The sequence below is a fragment of the Ovis aries genome, chromosome 21, assembly GCF_016772045.2.
Source record: "Ovis aries strain OAR_USU_Benz2616 breed Rambouillet chromosome 21, ARS-UI_Ramb_v3.0, whole genome shotgun sequence".
Lineage (NCBI taxonomy): Eukaryota > Metazoa > Chordata > Mammalia > Artiodactyla > Bovidae > Ovis > Ovis aries.
Window position 1 is genome coordinate 34876459 of NC_056074.1, and position 12639 is coordinate 34889097.

Consider the following 12639-nt stretch of genomic DNA (forward strand, 5'->3'; position numbering starts at 1 on the left):
AAGGCAGTCTTATCCTCAACTCTTGGTCTGTGGTGACTGGGCCCAGCAATGACCAGGTGGCAGATAAACATCCTTTTCTGTGCCAAAGATGTCATTAGTTTGAGGGAGATTGTTCTTTCTGAACTAAGTGAGCCACTCAGTTACAGATGAAGGGTGAGCCATATCTCATCAAAAGATAAAGTATGAATCCCTAGGCAGAGCAAGTTCAGTCTCAGCAGATCCAAGAGTGATACTGGTAAAAAGTTACAGAGTCCCTATGGCATGTGAGACGCCCCTCCACCAAATCTAATAGTGTGGTTATTGCCAAAGGTCTAGCCTCTTCTTCAAGAATGCACAGGCCATCCTGAGAGATGGGGAGAGGGTAAATACATGTCTAAATAAAGGGCCACTTGAGTGCTGTCGACCAGACATGGTCTGAGATTAGAGTCAGTAGCCTGGGGTGACCTAGGAGAGGGAGGGACTCACATTGGACATAGAGGGGAGACTGTAGAGCTTCTCAAACGAAGACACCAGTCTGAGTAGAGGCTGTGAGGTTGGGCGATTGGAAAGTGATTTCAGGAGACCTGGGAAATCCAGCAGGAGGCCGTACTGGAGGAATTGGGGATGGAAAGGGGGTGGACAGGCATCCAGGTCTGCACTAACCATTCCTTCCCGGCCCCTGTAGTTCATGTACATCGGCACCATTGCCATTGGAACGCCCCCTCAGGAGTTCACGGTCATATTTGACACCGGCTCCTCTGACCTGTGGGTGCCCTCCATCCACTGCCACAGTCCGAGCTGCTATGAGTACCCACTCCCCATCCCCCGCATCCTGTGCTTGCCCTCCCCCCCTGCTCTCCCTCTTTGGCACCTGAAGCACAATCATCTCTTTGTCTGCAATGACACACAATCTCTTCAACCCTCACAAGTCCACCACCTTCAAGCTCCTGGACAACCGCATCGACCTCATCTATGCCTCCGGGAGTATAGAAGGAGTCCTTGGCCAAGACGTCATTCAGGTAATGTGGAAACCAGAAGCTGCTGGCCCTGCGAGCAACTGCTGCTTACAGAACAGGTGCAGATTTGTAGCTATTTCAGCTACAAATCCGAAAGTGGAGACTTGGCCAGCTAAAATATAATTTTGACATTGTAACACAGACAATAGTTCTTGCAAAATGCTTACTTCCTTCTCCAATTTTGATTTCTCTTCAATGAATCTTAATTTGGCTTCATGAACCTTATGGGACCAGCACCACTTATTCTTGCCCTTTCTCAACTGGAATGACCTACAAAAGCTCAGTAACTTCTAAAGTTTTGGCCAGCTTTAATTTAGAGTCCCAATTCTCACACAATCCAATGGATATGCCTCATTCAGTAGCTAATAAGAAGTAAGGCAAATCTTCTCGTCCAGAAATAAAAGCTTGATTAAAGAGTGGCATTTTTCATGAATTGGCTCATAGGGGCAAATGATGTTTTGCTGAAAGTTTTATTTCATTTTAGGTTCAAAGAATCTGATAACACAATCAACAACTCCTTACAAAGAATTTCAATTTCTAAAAATAATTATTTGACTTAATTTCAATACACAGTTCTTAAATAAAAGAAATATAATCAACAGAAAGAAGTAACAGCTTGTACATCACCAACTTGGGCTGACAACTTGTCCAGAATTGAAGAGCCCTGGAAAGTACCAGAAGGCAATCTGGAATCCCAATTGGGAAAGAGTCCTAGGTGGTCCTTGGACATCACGAGTAGGACTACAGATTGCAATTTTGGGGCCCTCTGCTTATAATCCCAGGCTGCAAACTGATATCATCATCAATTTCCCTGTAAAAGTGCAGCTCTAGTTTGACTTTAATTTTTTATACTGCTTTTTCTTTCACCTTGTGAATTCCAAGATTTTCTAGACCATGGGGGCTAGCCAGGCCTCAAAGGGCTCAGGATATTCCAAGACTCATTCCCTCTTCTTATCTAAGGTGCTAGTTGACATCGCTGATAACAGTTGGTGTGCTTGGAGCAGGCATGTAGTCCAGGCCGAGTCCAGGAAGAGTCAGAATTTGATCAGAGGCCTGCTCTCCTACTTCTGAAGCCTGAAGAATACTGCCTCAATTTTCATTTCCCTAATAGTATTATAGCTTCCCAAGTGGCTCTAGTGGTAAAGAACTCCTGCCAGTGCAGGAGCCACGGGTTTGATCCCTGGGTCGGTAAGGTCCTCTGGAGTAGATAATGGCAACCCACTCCAGTGTTCTTGCCTGGAGAATCCCATGGACGGAGGAGTCTGGCAGGCTATGGTCCATGGGATCTCAAAGAGTCAGACACAAAGAGCATCACATTTCTTCCAGTATTGAAACTGCCTAGGACTTCGAAGCAGTTTGGTGTCAATGGTGTCTCTGATCTGTGCCATCTGTCCCACTGCCTAAAGCCGCTCATATGTCACCACACTGTGTGTGTTGTGCAAGTCATTTCAGTTGTGGCCGACTCTGCCATTTGACCTCTTTTCCTCCTAGCAGTCTCCTCTCCAACTGAGGACAGCAATGCACATCTCATGCAGTGGCCAGGAAGACCCCACGAGATCACAAATGTCTAACATGGCCCTTAACATTTACCTTTATCACTTTATTAACAGTGTTTTACCTACAAGTTGTTTGGTTTTTCACCCAAGAATGAAGGAAGAGATTACAGTGGAACTTTCTATATTATGAGAGTTTTCCAAGTCCACTCCTCACAGACACCAGTGGAGGCAAAGATTTTATCTAGAGGTTCATATTTCTCATCAGACTCAAAGTGGCTTAAAGGAGAACATTAGAGCAGGTTAGAGCATATACAGCTAGGTAATCTTCACCGCCAGCGCATGCTCAGAACTCAGTCTGTCCTGAGCACTTCAGTTGAGGACAGAAGCATGAAGTGGCTTGGACTCCTCGGGCTGGTAGCTCTCTCAGAGTGCATGGTCATGTAAGTGCGGGACTATAAGTGACATCATCCCTTTTTTTTTTTTTTTCATTCTCTTCCTCTTACTCTTCCGCCTGTCAGGGTTAGAAGGGAATGTAATCACTCCCTGACAGTCTAAAGTCAACTCTCACTTGTTGATAAGTACTTTGCCACAGACTCTGTGAGGCCCTAGGCTCTCCAGGCAAGCCTGTAGGATCGCACAGCTCTTGGGGTCCAGCCACATCGTGTCCTGTGTAAAACTGAATTCCTTGAAGCTGTTCAGTGCACAACCTGTGCAACTGTATGTGTAGTCTGAAGAAAGAACATTTCTGCTGTATGTGGTTCTAGGTCTCCTCTCTGGTCTCTCTTCATTTCTGTGTGAATGTGTCTGTGTCTTCAACTCTCTCTCTCTATTTTATCTATCTCTTTGGATGTCTCTGTGCATGCAGAACTCTTAGATTTTTTTCCTTTTTAAAAACATTCTTCTTGGCTTCTCTTAACCTCCTTACTTTATTCCCCATCTCCTGGCCTCCTCTCTTCTGCTTGAGCCCAGAAGAAAGATCAGTAGTACTATTTCTGTGCTCTTTTAGCGCTAACAAGTAGTGTGACCTCAGCCAAGTCTCCAACTCCCTGCATTTCAAATTCGTCCCCTGTTTAAAGAGGATGATGAATCCCTTCTACCTCCCTCCCCGAGCTTCCTTGAGAAGGGTACAGTGGGATGACCACAGCAATGGTAATGGCTGCCATTGCTGAGACTTCCTGTATATCAGGTGCATTACATCCATCATCTCGCTTAATATCCAAGCCATTCTATGTGGGTGGTGGTGGTGGGGATTTTTTTTTTATTGCACCTTTTTACCAACGGGGAAATTGAGACTTCAAATGGTCATACGCCTTACCCAAGATTATGCAACAGAACCTATGTTCAGACCTAGGTCTTTGCCATGGTCATTGCACAGCATCCTCATAATAAGGTGACACTCATAAAAATGCTTGGAAGATACACAGTGCCATTCCAACATCAGGTATGACAGTCTCTATAACAGACAGCTGATGGCGGCCCCTCTTTGTTTTCTTTTCCTCATGGCTGGTGAAAGAATCCCTATTACGCAAATGAAGAGCATGCGAGAAATCCTAAGGGAAAGAAATTTGCTGACAAATTTCTCTGAGGAACGCCCTTACAGCCTGTCCCAGAATGCCGCTAATGACCAAAACATAATTTATCATCCCCTGAGGAACTACCATGATGTGAGTGTGTTGGAAGGATGGTGCTCCACAGCGCCCCCTGGTGCTCTGGCTTTGCACTGGGGTTCAAGTGGAGATGCCAGTGGGGTTGTTGGGGCTGGGGCTCCTGCAGGAGGCAGAAACACGGGGGAACAGGGACCCATTCCCAGAGGAGAAGGCAGTCTCATCCTCAACTCTTGGTCTGTGGTGACTGGGCCCAGCAATGACCAGGGGGCAGATAAACATGCATTTCTGTGCCAAAGGTGTATCATTAGTTTGAGGGAGATTGTTCTTTCTGAACTAAGTGAGCCACTCAGTTACAGATGAAGGGTAAACCATGCCGATCAAAAGATAAAGACAGCTGGAAATCAAGTATGAATCCCCAGGCAGAGCAAGTTCAGTCTCAGCAGATCCAAGAGTGGTACTGGTAAAAAGTTACAGAGTCCCTATGGCATGTGAGGCCCTCCCCCCAAATCTAATAGTGTGGTTCTTGCCAAAGGTCTAGTCTCTTCTTCAAGAATGCACAAGCCATCCTGAGAGATGGGGAGAGGGTAAATACGTGTCTAAATAAGGGGCCACCTGAGTGCTATTGATCAGACACGGTCTGAGATTATATCAGTAGCCTGGGGTGTCCTAGGACAGGAGGGGCTCACGCTGGACATAGAGGTGAGACTGGAGAGCTTTTCAAATGAAGACACCAGTCCGAGTAGAGGCTGTGAGGTTGGGCGATTGGAAAGTGATTTCAGGAGACCTGGGAAATCCAGCAGGAGGCCGTACTGGAGGAATTGGGGATGGAAAGGGGGTGGACAGGCATCCAGGTCTGCACTAACCATTCCTTCCCGGCCCCTGTAGTTCATGTACATCGGCACCATTGCCATTGGAACGCCCCCTCAGGAGTTCACGGTCATATTTGACACCGGCTCCTCTGACCTGTGGGTGCCCTCCATCCACTGCCACAGTCCGAGCTGCTGTGAGTACCCCCTCCCCATCCCCCGCATCCTGTGCTTGCCTTCCCACTCTGCTCTCCATCTTTGGCACCTGAAGCACAATCATCTCTTTGCAGTGACACACAATCTCTTCAACCCTCACAAGTCCACCACCTTCAAGCTCCTGGACAACCGCATCGACCTCATCTATGCCTCCGGGAGTATAGAAGGAGTCCTTGGCCAAGACGTCATTCAGGTAATGTGGAAACCAGAAGCTGCTGGCCCTGGGAGCAATTGCTGCCCACAAAACAGATGCAGGACCAGCTGGAGGTGTTTATCCTTCCGAACGTCCCCTAATGGCTGTAGGTCTGCCTGGAAGGACCCTATCCTTGGGGAGACAACGCCCCTGCCTACACAGAAACTCTTCCTGGCTAACCCAGAGAGTGGCTTGGGGTGTGGATTTGCAGCTTTGCCTGTGAAGAGCCGAAGGTTCATTATGGTGTAAGCTGAGAGAGATGGGGGAAAAACACCCACTTTTATATTCTCAGACTGTAGTAGGAAGTTTCGTGGTAATAACTTGTTCAAAGTGAAAGTGTTAATGAAAGTCCCATACTCTGGTCACCTGCTGCAAAGAGCCAACTTATTGGAAAAGACCCTGATGCTGGGAAAGATTGAGGGCAAGAGAAGGGGGTGACAGAGAATAAGAGATTGGATGGCACCTCTGACTTAATGGACATGAGTTTGAGCAAACTCTGGGCAATAGTGAAGGACATGGAAGCCTTGTGTGCTGCAGTTCCTGGGGTCGCAAACAGTCAGACACGACTTAGCCACTGAACAATAAGAAACTTGTTTAATCCGAAAACAAACCCACACAGCAGGTAGTATAATTAACTCATGATATAGATGAAGGAACTGAGGTGCAGAGAACAAAGTCCTTGCCAAGGTCACACATGCGCTAAGCAGGTGAACTGGGCTGGCTAGTCAGGACTCAGGCAGGTGTGAGGTATTTGGGGAGAGGATAAAACTGCTTGGGATTCTGGGGGCAGCCCAGGGCTTCAGGTATCCAGACAGGAAAAGCAGGAGGCCACAGATGTGAGAGGGACCTGATAAATGGGTTCTCACTCTCGAGGGTCTTTGAGAGTCTAATAAAAACTATAGCGTGCCTTCCACAAAATGTCTGAGTATTCCACACTCCCTGATCCTGCCACACACGTGTGCACGTATATCCCCAAAAGTTAGTTTCCCAGGCAGAATTTTCATAAGAACCCTGCCAGTGACATTGTATAATGGGCTTCTGTCTTCTGGGCAGATGCAGAATCCACAATGCACTGCAATGAATTCAGTCTGTTTCTGTCCTCAGATCATAGTAATATTGAAGAGAAGACTACCCTGCTTTCTACTCATTTTGTCCACAAGGGGGAACTCTTCAATCCTGTCCTGAGTCTTGGTTGCCTGACCTGTACAGAAGGCATGAGACCAATCTGATTCACTCAGATGGTGTTTGCGGGAGAAGCAGGTGTTGTTAAAATCCATAGCCCCACACAAATGGAACCCAAATTCCTCTCCCAGCTTGATCTAACTGTTTGAGGCCAATGCAGGGCAGAGCCAGGCCTCAGGTCCTTTATGCGGGAACACTTTCCTCTCCTGGGCTTCCCTTATGACTCAGCTGGTTAAGAATCTGCCTGCAATGTGGGAGACCTGGGTTCAATCCCTGGGTTGGGAAGATCCCCTAGAGAAGGGAAAGGCTACCCACTCCAGGATTCTGGCCTGGAGAATTCCATGGACCATATAGTCCTTGGGGTCACAAAGAGACACGACTGAGCATCAAAGTTACTCTCTGCTCCCACAGATTGGGAACCTTCTCCACTTCAACCAGACCTTTACCCTGAGCCAGAAGCTATCCAAAGATTTTTTTCAAAATGTACCTTTTGATGGCGTCCTGGGCCTGGGCTTCCCCAGCCTCGCCATCCAAGGAACCACCCCACTCTTTGACAACCTGAAGAACCTTGGACTTATTCCTTACCCTCTTTTTGCCTTCTACTTGAGCAGGTAAGTCTGAGATGACAAACACCCTCTCCAAATCAGCTGAAACATGCTTTTACTTGCATGAAAAATTATAGACCACTTGAGGGCAGTGGCTTGGTTTAGGGGGTAGGGGGAAGAGGGAGAGCAATGGAAGGTGTCAGGGTACAGGTTGGAGGAAGGGCATCCGGATTTGCTGTGGATTTGATATGGAAAGAAGGAGAGGAATGGTGGGAATATTTCCTTTCTCACTAACATTGCACCAGGAGCCCAGGACCAGCTACACAGTTTGCTGGAGCCAATTGAAAATGGAAATGCATGACCCCTTGTTCAACAAGTGTTAGGAATTTCAAGAGAGGGTAATAGCGCTTGGGGCTTGCTGAGTGTGGGGCCTCATGGTCAGTGTAGGTCATAGGCCAGTGATGCCAACCCTGGGTGACGCTGAACCCATGCCGTTAGTGCCTTTGGGCCTGGAAGTTTTGAAAAATGAAAGGCAAGGCAAGGGGGATGCCAGACTCCTCTAGCACGGAGTCCTCTGAGGGGATCTCTGAGCACTCAGGTTGTGGGAGGGGACCAGGCCTTTTTTAGAAGGTTGAGTGGTCAGAGCCAGGCCAGGCTTCAAACTTCTGTGGCTCTGATTAGATGGTGACAGACCTGGGTCAGGTACTCAACCCCTCAGTTCCTCAGTCTCCGCATCTGTACAATGGGGACCATGGTAGTGTCTCTGATGGTGGAGAAGCACAGCCCTCAGACAGTGCTGGCGTTACTCTCCTCCAAAGAGCCCCTCTCTCATTTCTCTCAACAGCCGGAGGGAGAATGGCAGTGTGCTTATGTTTGGTGGGGTGGACCACTCCTACCATACAGGAAAGCTCAACTGGGTACCAGTGTCCCGAACCCACTACTGGCAGATAACCATTGGCCGGTAAGCCTCACCCTCCTAGGGCCAGTCCAGCAGTGTTTCCACACGTGTGCACTGACACGTGTAGACACACACAGATTTAACACAGACAGTCTCACACACAGACATGTCCACCCACAAAGACAAACAGAAACACCCTCACAGGCACACATATAAGCATACACACACGTGGCCAGACACAAGCACAGAGACACACAGGCACACACACACAAAAAGACACACACACACCACCCAAGGGACCATAACACCCTAGGCCTTCTGACCGGCCCTCTGGCCAGGGTCCTGAAAGGGTCCAGAGAGGCCTGTGCAGCTTGGGAAAGGCTGGACCCACTGCACTGTGAGGCAGGCAGCATGGTTAGAGGACCTGGCTGTGTGGTGAAAAGAGGATCAGGAAGAATTTCACCAGCCTGAACAGGGTTGTGTTCAGATGACCAACTGCCCGGGGTTGCCTAGGATTGAGAAGGTTCTTAGAGCACAGAACTGCTAGTTTAAAAATAGGGAAAGACTAAGAGAGTTGAAAATAAAATAAAATAAAAATAGGGAAAGTCCTGGACAAACAAGGAAAACTTGTCTCCATAGAGAGAAGCTACCTAGCAGTGGAGAGAGGTTGGCTGCAGTCTTGAGACCTGAGGGCATCTCTTGCAAAGAGACACTCCCTCTATTTGTAGGTACCTACCTACTTTCTGGGGTACATAGCGGGGCAGGGCTTGTTTCAGAGAGAATCAGGGAGCTGGGATCCAGGAGAGGCCTGAGAACAAGGGGCAGTAATTGATGGCATTCTGTGTGATACTCTCAGACAAAAGCTTTCCTGTCCTTTGGAGCCCTCTGGGTTAGTTTGAGCATCCCCTGGCTGGGGCCCTCAGTGTCTGAGCCAGATGAGGGGCTGGTGCTGGGAGACAACCTCTCCCAAGGCAGCTTGTGTCCCGCCCCCCCTCCACTCCAAGAATCTGGGGCCCCAGGGAACCTCCATCTTCACGGTGTGGGTTGACCCGTCCTTGATTGGTCAGACACCAGATATAAGTCTCTGAGTGTTCTTCATTCACTCACTCAACAAATGTACACTTGCATCGCCTGTGTGCTGGGCACTTGGGGGAGGCACTGAGGATGCAGCTTGCCCTCACATCTCATGAGGCAGATGCACGTGAAACAAGGCACACACACAGTGAATTACCACGTTGGTGCCTGCTAGACACGAGGAAGAGTCTACAGAGACGGAGCAAGACAGGAGCCTGATCTAGTCTGGGGTGAAGACTTCCCTGACAAAGTGACAGTTAATCAGGAACCTGGAAGATGCGGATAAATTAGCTAGACAAAGGGGTTGGGGCTCTTCTAGGAAGGGCAACCAACAGGTGCCAAGGCCCTGAGGCCTGAAAGAGACAGGAGCATTCAAGAACTGAAAGCAAGTCAAAGTAGGGGGCATGACCAGAGCAAAGGAAAACAGCAAAGGGCAAGAGCTGAAGGGCTGTTCAGGAGACGGTCAGGGAGGGGCAGTCGTGGGGGAGACTTCAGAGTGACCGTGGTGTCCGCTTTGTCCCACTTTCTCTCAGCATCTCCATGAATGGGGAGGTAATTGCTTGTACACGCGGCTGCCAGGCTATTATGGATACTGGGACTACATCCCTGCTTGGCCCAAGAAGACACATCGCCAAAATCCAGACGCTCATCCGCGTCAGGCCCTTTGGAAGTCTGCAGGTGAAGGGTCGTGCCACACGGTCGCTCCCAGGCTCCCCAAACAACAAGGATCAGCTGAGCTGACCTCTCTCCCTCTTTCTCTAACAGCACACAGTTCCATGTAACATCACCAGCACCCTGCCTCCTCTCATCTTCACCATCAAGGGCATCGACTACCCAGTGCCCGCTCAAGCCTACATTTATGAGGTGAGGGGCCAATCCTGAGGGCTAGTTCTCAAATCTGGGACTTGCAGGAACCCTTGGGCTGCTGGTGGGAAGAGGGCGCCCTCTGCAGGCCAAGTCAAACCATTGCAGATGCTGCTGTGCCCCTGTGGCTGGGCCAGTGCCTCCCACAAAACCAACCACTTGAGAGAGAAGGGCAGTCTGGGACATCCATCCTCCTGAAATAAATGTGGAGACACCACTCCGTGCTGGACTGGTGGGAGTCACAAGGAGAGGGGAACACGAAAGGCCTCAGTTTCAGTTCAACCAGAGACCTCAGATGCGTGAACACGGAAAGTCAGCTCTAGCAATCCCTGAAATATACCAAGTGACAAGAAGGATGGCTGGGGACAGTCCCAGTGTGCTGTGCCACCATAGGGGTTAAGAGTTTCCCTTCCAATCTTGAAAGTGTCCAGGTTGGGATGATATTTTACATGGTAACCCTATTCCTTAGGTGCAACTTCCCCTTGCTAAGCCCAGCATCCCCTTGGTGAGTTGGGGTACTGACCCCTCTGTGGGGAGGTGGGTTATTAAGACGAATAAAGGCTACACAGTGACTGCTCAGCCCCAGCACAGGGTGGAGGCTTCATGTCATCTCCCTGTGGGAGTTCAGAGCAGGCTGATGGGCTCAAAGAAGGCTTTGAGGAAGAAAGAAAGCTTCAGTAATTCTAAACCCTCAGCCTCATGGAGGAATGACGAAGCCTGCTTGGGTTGAGGCAAATCTATACCCAATTCCATGCAAATGGCACCCCTGGGGCCTGGGCAAAGGGGCACCGGGGACAGATTAGGGGTGATGAGGACTACAGACTCGGGGAGCATCATGGTAAGTCACCCAACCCAGCCTGGAGTGGCCAGAGAGGGTGAGGGTGTGTCCAAGAAGACTTCGAGGGCCTGAGTGAAGTCTTAAAGACAAGGGTTGTGAGGATCAAGGAGAAAAAGGCATTCTCTGCCGAGAAAAGAGTGAGCTGAGGTCAGAAGGAAAGGAACAGCAGAGTGTGAGGGAACTTTGGGCCATTCTTCCTTTTTTAAAAAATTCATTGAAGTATTGTTCATCTAAAATGTGTTAGATTCTGCTGTACAGCAAAGTGGCGGTTACACATATACATGTATGTATTTTTCATATTTTTTCCATTATAGTTTATCATGGGATATTGAATATAGTTCCCTGTGCTATACAGCAGGACCCGATTGTTTATCCATCCCCCCCATATTAGTTTGCATTTGATAATCCCAGATGCCCAATTTTCCCCTCCCTCACCCCCAGGCTTCATAGAAACCACAGGTCTTGGCCTTTCTTGTTCTTGGGTGAACCCCGACTCCTGCAGCTGCTAAGAGACCCACTTGATTCTTATCAAAGGAGGGATATGAATCTGAGAAGCTTCTAGCTCTTGATCTTGATTGGGGGAGGCAGGTAGGGGCTCAGACTGACTGGTGTGTATTTCCCTCTTCCCCAGAGTTCTCAGGGCCTCTGCTACAGCACCTTTTGGAATGTCAAACAGCTTAAGAACGAGGCAGAGACCTGGGTCCTGGGGAATGTCTTCCTGAAGCTGTACTTCTCAGTTTATGATCAGGAAAAGTACAGGATTGGCCTGGCTCCTGCAGTGTAAATCCAGGCTGCTACAGGAATCAATCAGGCTCACATCAAACACACACTCACTCAGATGTAGGGCACTCTGGCTCAGGGATGCTGGTGAACTGTGCTTGGTGCTCTGCAAAGCCCTCGTCTCAGGAAAGAATAAAGGATTTTGGGATTTCCTTGATGACTCAGTGGTAGGGAATCCACTTGCCAATGTGGAAGACAGGGGTTCAATCCCTGATGTGAGAATTTCCCACGTGCTATGGAGCAACTATGCCCCTGCGCCACAACCATTGAGTCTGGGAGCCTGAGTCTGGGAGCCACAATCACTGCGCCCACATGCCACAGCTACTGAGGCCCAAAGGTGCTCTAATGCCTGCCCTGCAACAAGAGAAGCCATCACAGGGAGAAGTCCACACCCTGCAACTAGAAAGCAGCTCCTACTAGCCACAGTTAGAGAAAACAGAAGCCTGAACAGCAAAGAATACCCAGCACAGTAAAAAATAAACTAAGTAAACAAATAAAATTATTTAAAAAAGAAAGAATAAAGATTTCATCTCAATGGTGCTGGTATGAATGGGGGCCTCTCTTTGGGTCAAGGGGTGGCAGTGCATCATACTCAGACAGGGCCTAAAATCAAGTCTGAACCACAAGTGAGAGGAGCCCGACTCCAGATGGACTTCAAGAAAGGGGAGATTTATTGGAAGGACACTGGGGATCCAGGATGCAGGACCCAGAGCAGATCCAAAGATCTGTAATTACTGTTCAGTCATGAAGTCATGTCCCACTCTGTGCGATCCTATGAACTGCAGCACGCCAGGCTTCCCTGTCCACCACCCACTCCCGGAGTTTGCTCAAACTTATGTCCATCAAGTCAGTGATGCCATCCAACCATCTCTTTCTCTGTCATCCCTTTCTCCTCCTGCCTTTAGTCTTTCCCAGCATCAGGGTCTTTTCTATTGAGTTAGCTCTTCACATCAGGTGGTCAAAGTATTGGAGCTTCAGCTTCAGCATCAGTCCTTCCAATGAATAGTCAGTCCTTGGGATGGACTGGTTGGAACTCCCTACAGTCCAAGGGACTCTCAAGAGTCTGCTCCAACACCACAGTTTAAAAGTGTCAATTGTTAGCCGCTCAGCCTTCTTTATGAGCCAGCTCTCACATGCATACATGA

General features: G+C 48.8%; 2 protein-coding genes across 2 annotated transcripts; both read left to right on the plus strand.

Moving 5' to 3' along the window:
- Window positions 1-659: 659 nt before the first annotated feature.
- On the plus strand, window positions 660-2066 carry LOC114110083 (pepsin A-like). The gene is made up of 3 exons (XM_060403860.1): window positions 660-786; window positions 884-998; window positions 1956-2066. Exons 1-3 carry the CDS (start codon window positions 668-670, stop codon window positions 2064-2066), a joined length of 345 nt encoding a protein of 114 aa, XP_060259843.1. The 5' UTR covers window positions 660-667.
- A 744-nt stretch (window positions 2067-2810) lies between these two features.
- On the plus strand, window positions 2811-12029 carry LOC101122563 (pregnancy-associated glycoprotein 2-like). Its single transcript, XM_027959744.3, has 9 exons — window positions 2811-2931; window positions 4005-4155; window positions 4984-5101; window positions 5195-5313; window positions 6907-7106; window positions 7885-8001; window positions 9546-9690; window positions 9778-9876; window positions 11346-12029. The coding sequence occupies exons 1-9, from the start codon at window positions 2831-2833 to the stop codon at window positions 11496-11498; spliced, it is 1203 nt and encodes a 400-aa protein (XP_027815545.2). The 5' UTR covers window positions 2811-2830; the 3' UTR covers window positions 11499-12029.
- Window positions 12030-12639: the final 610 nt, after the last annotated feature.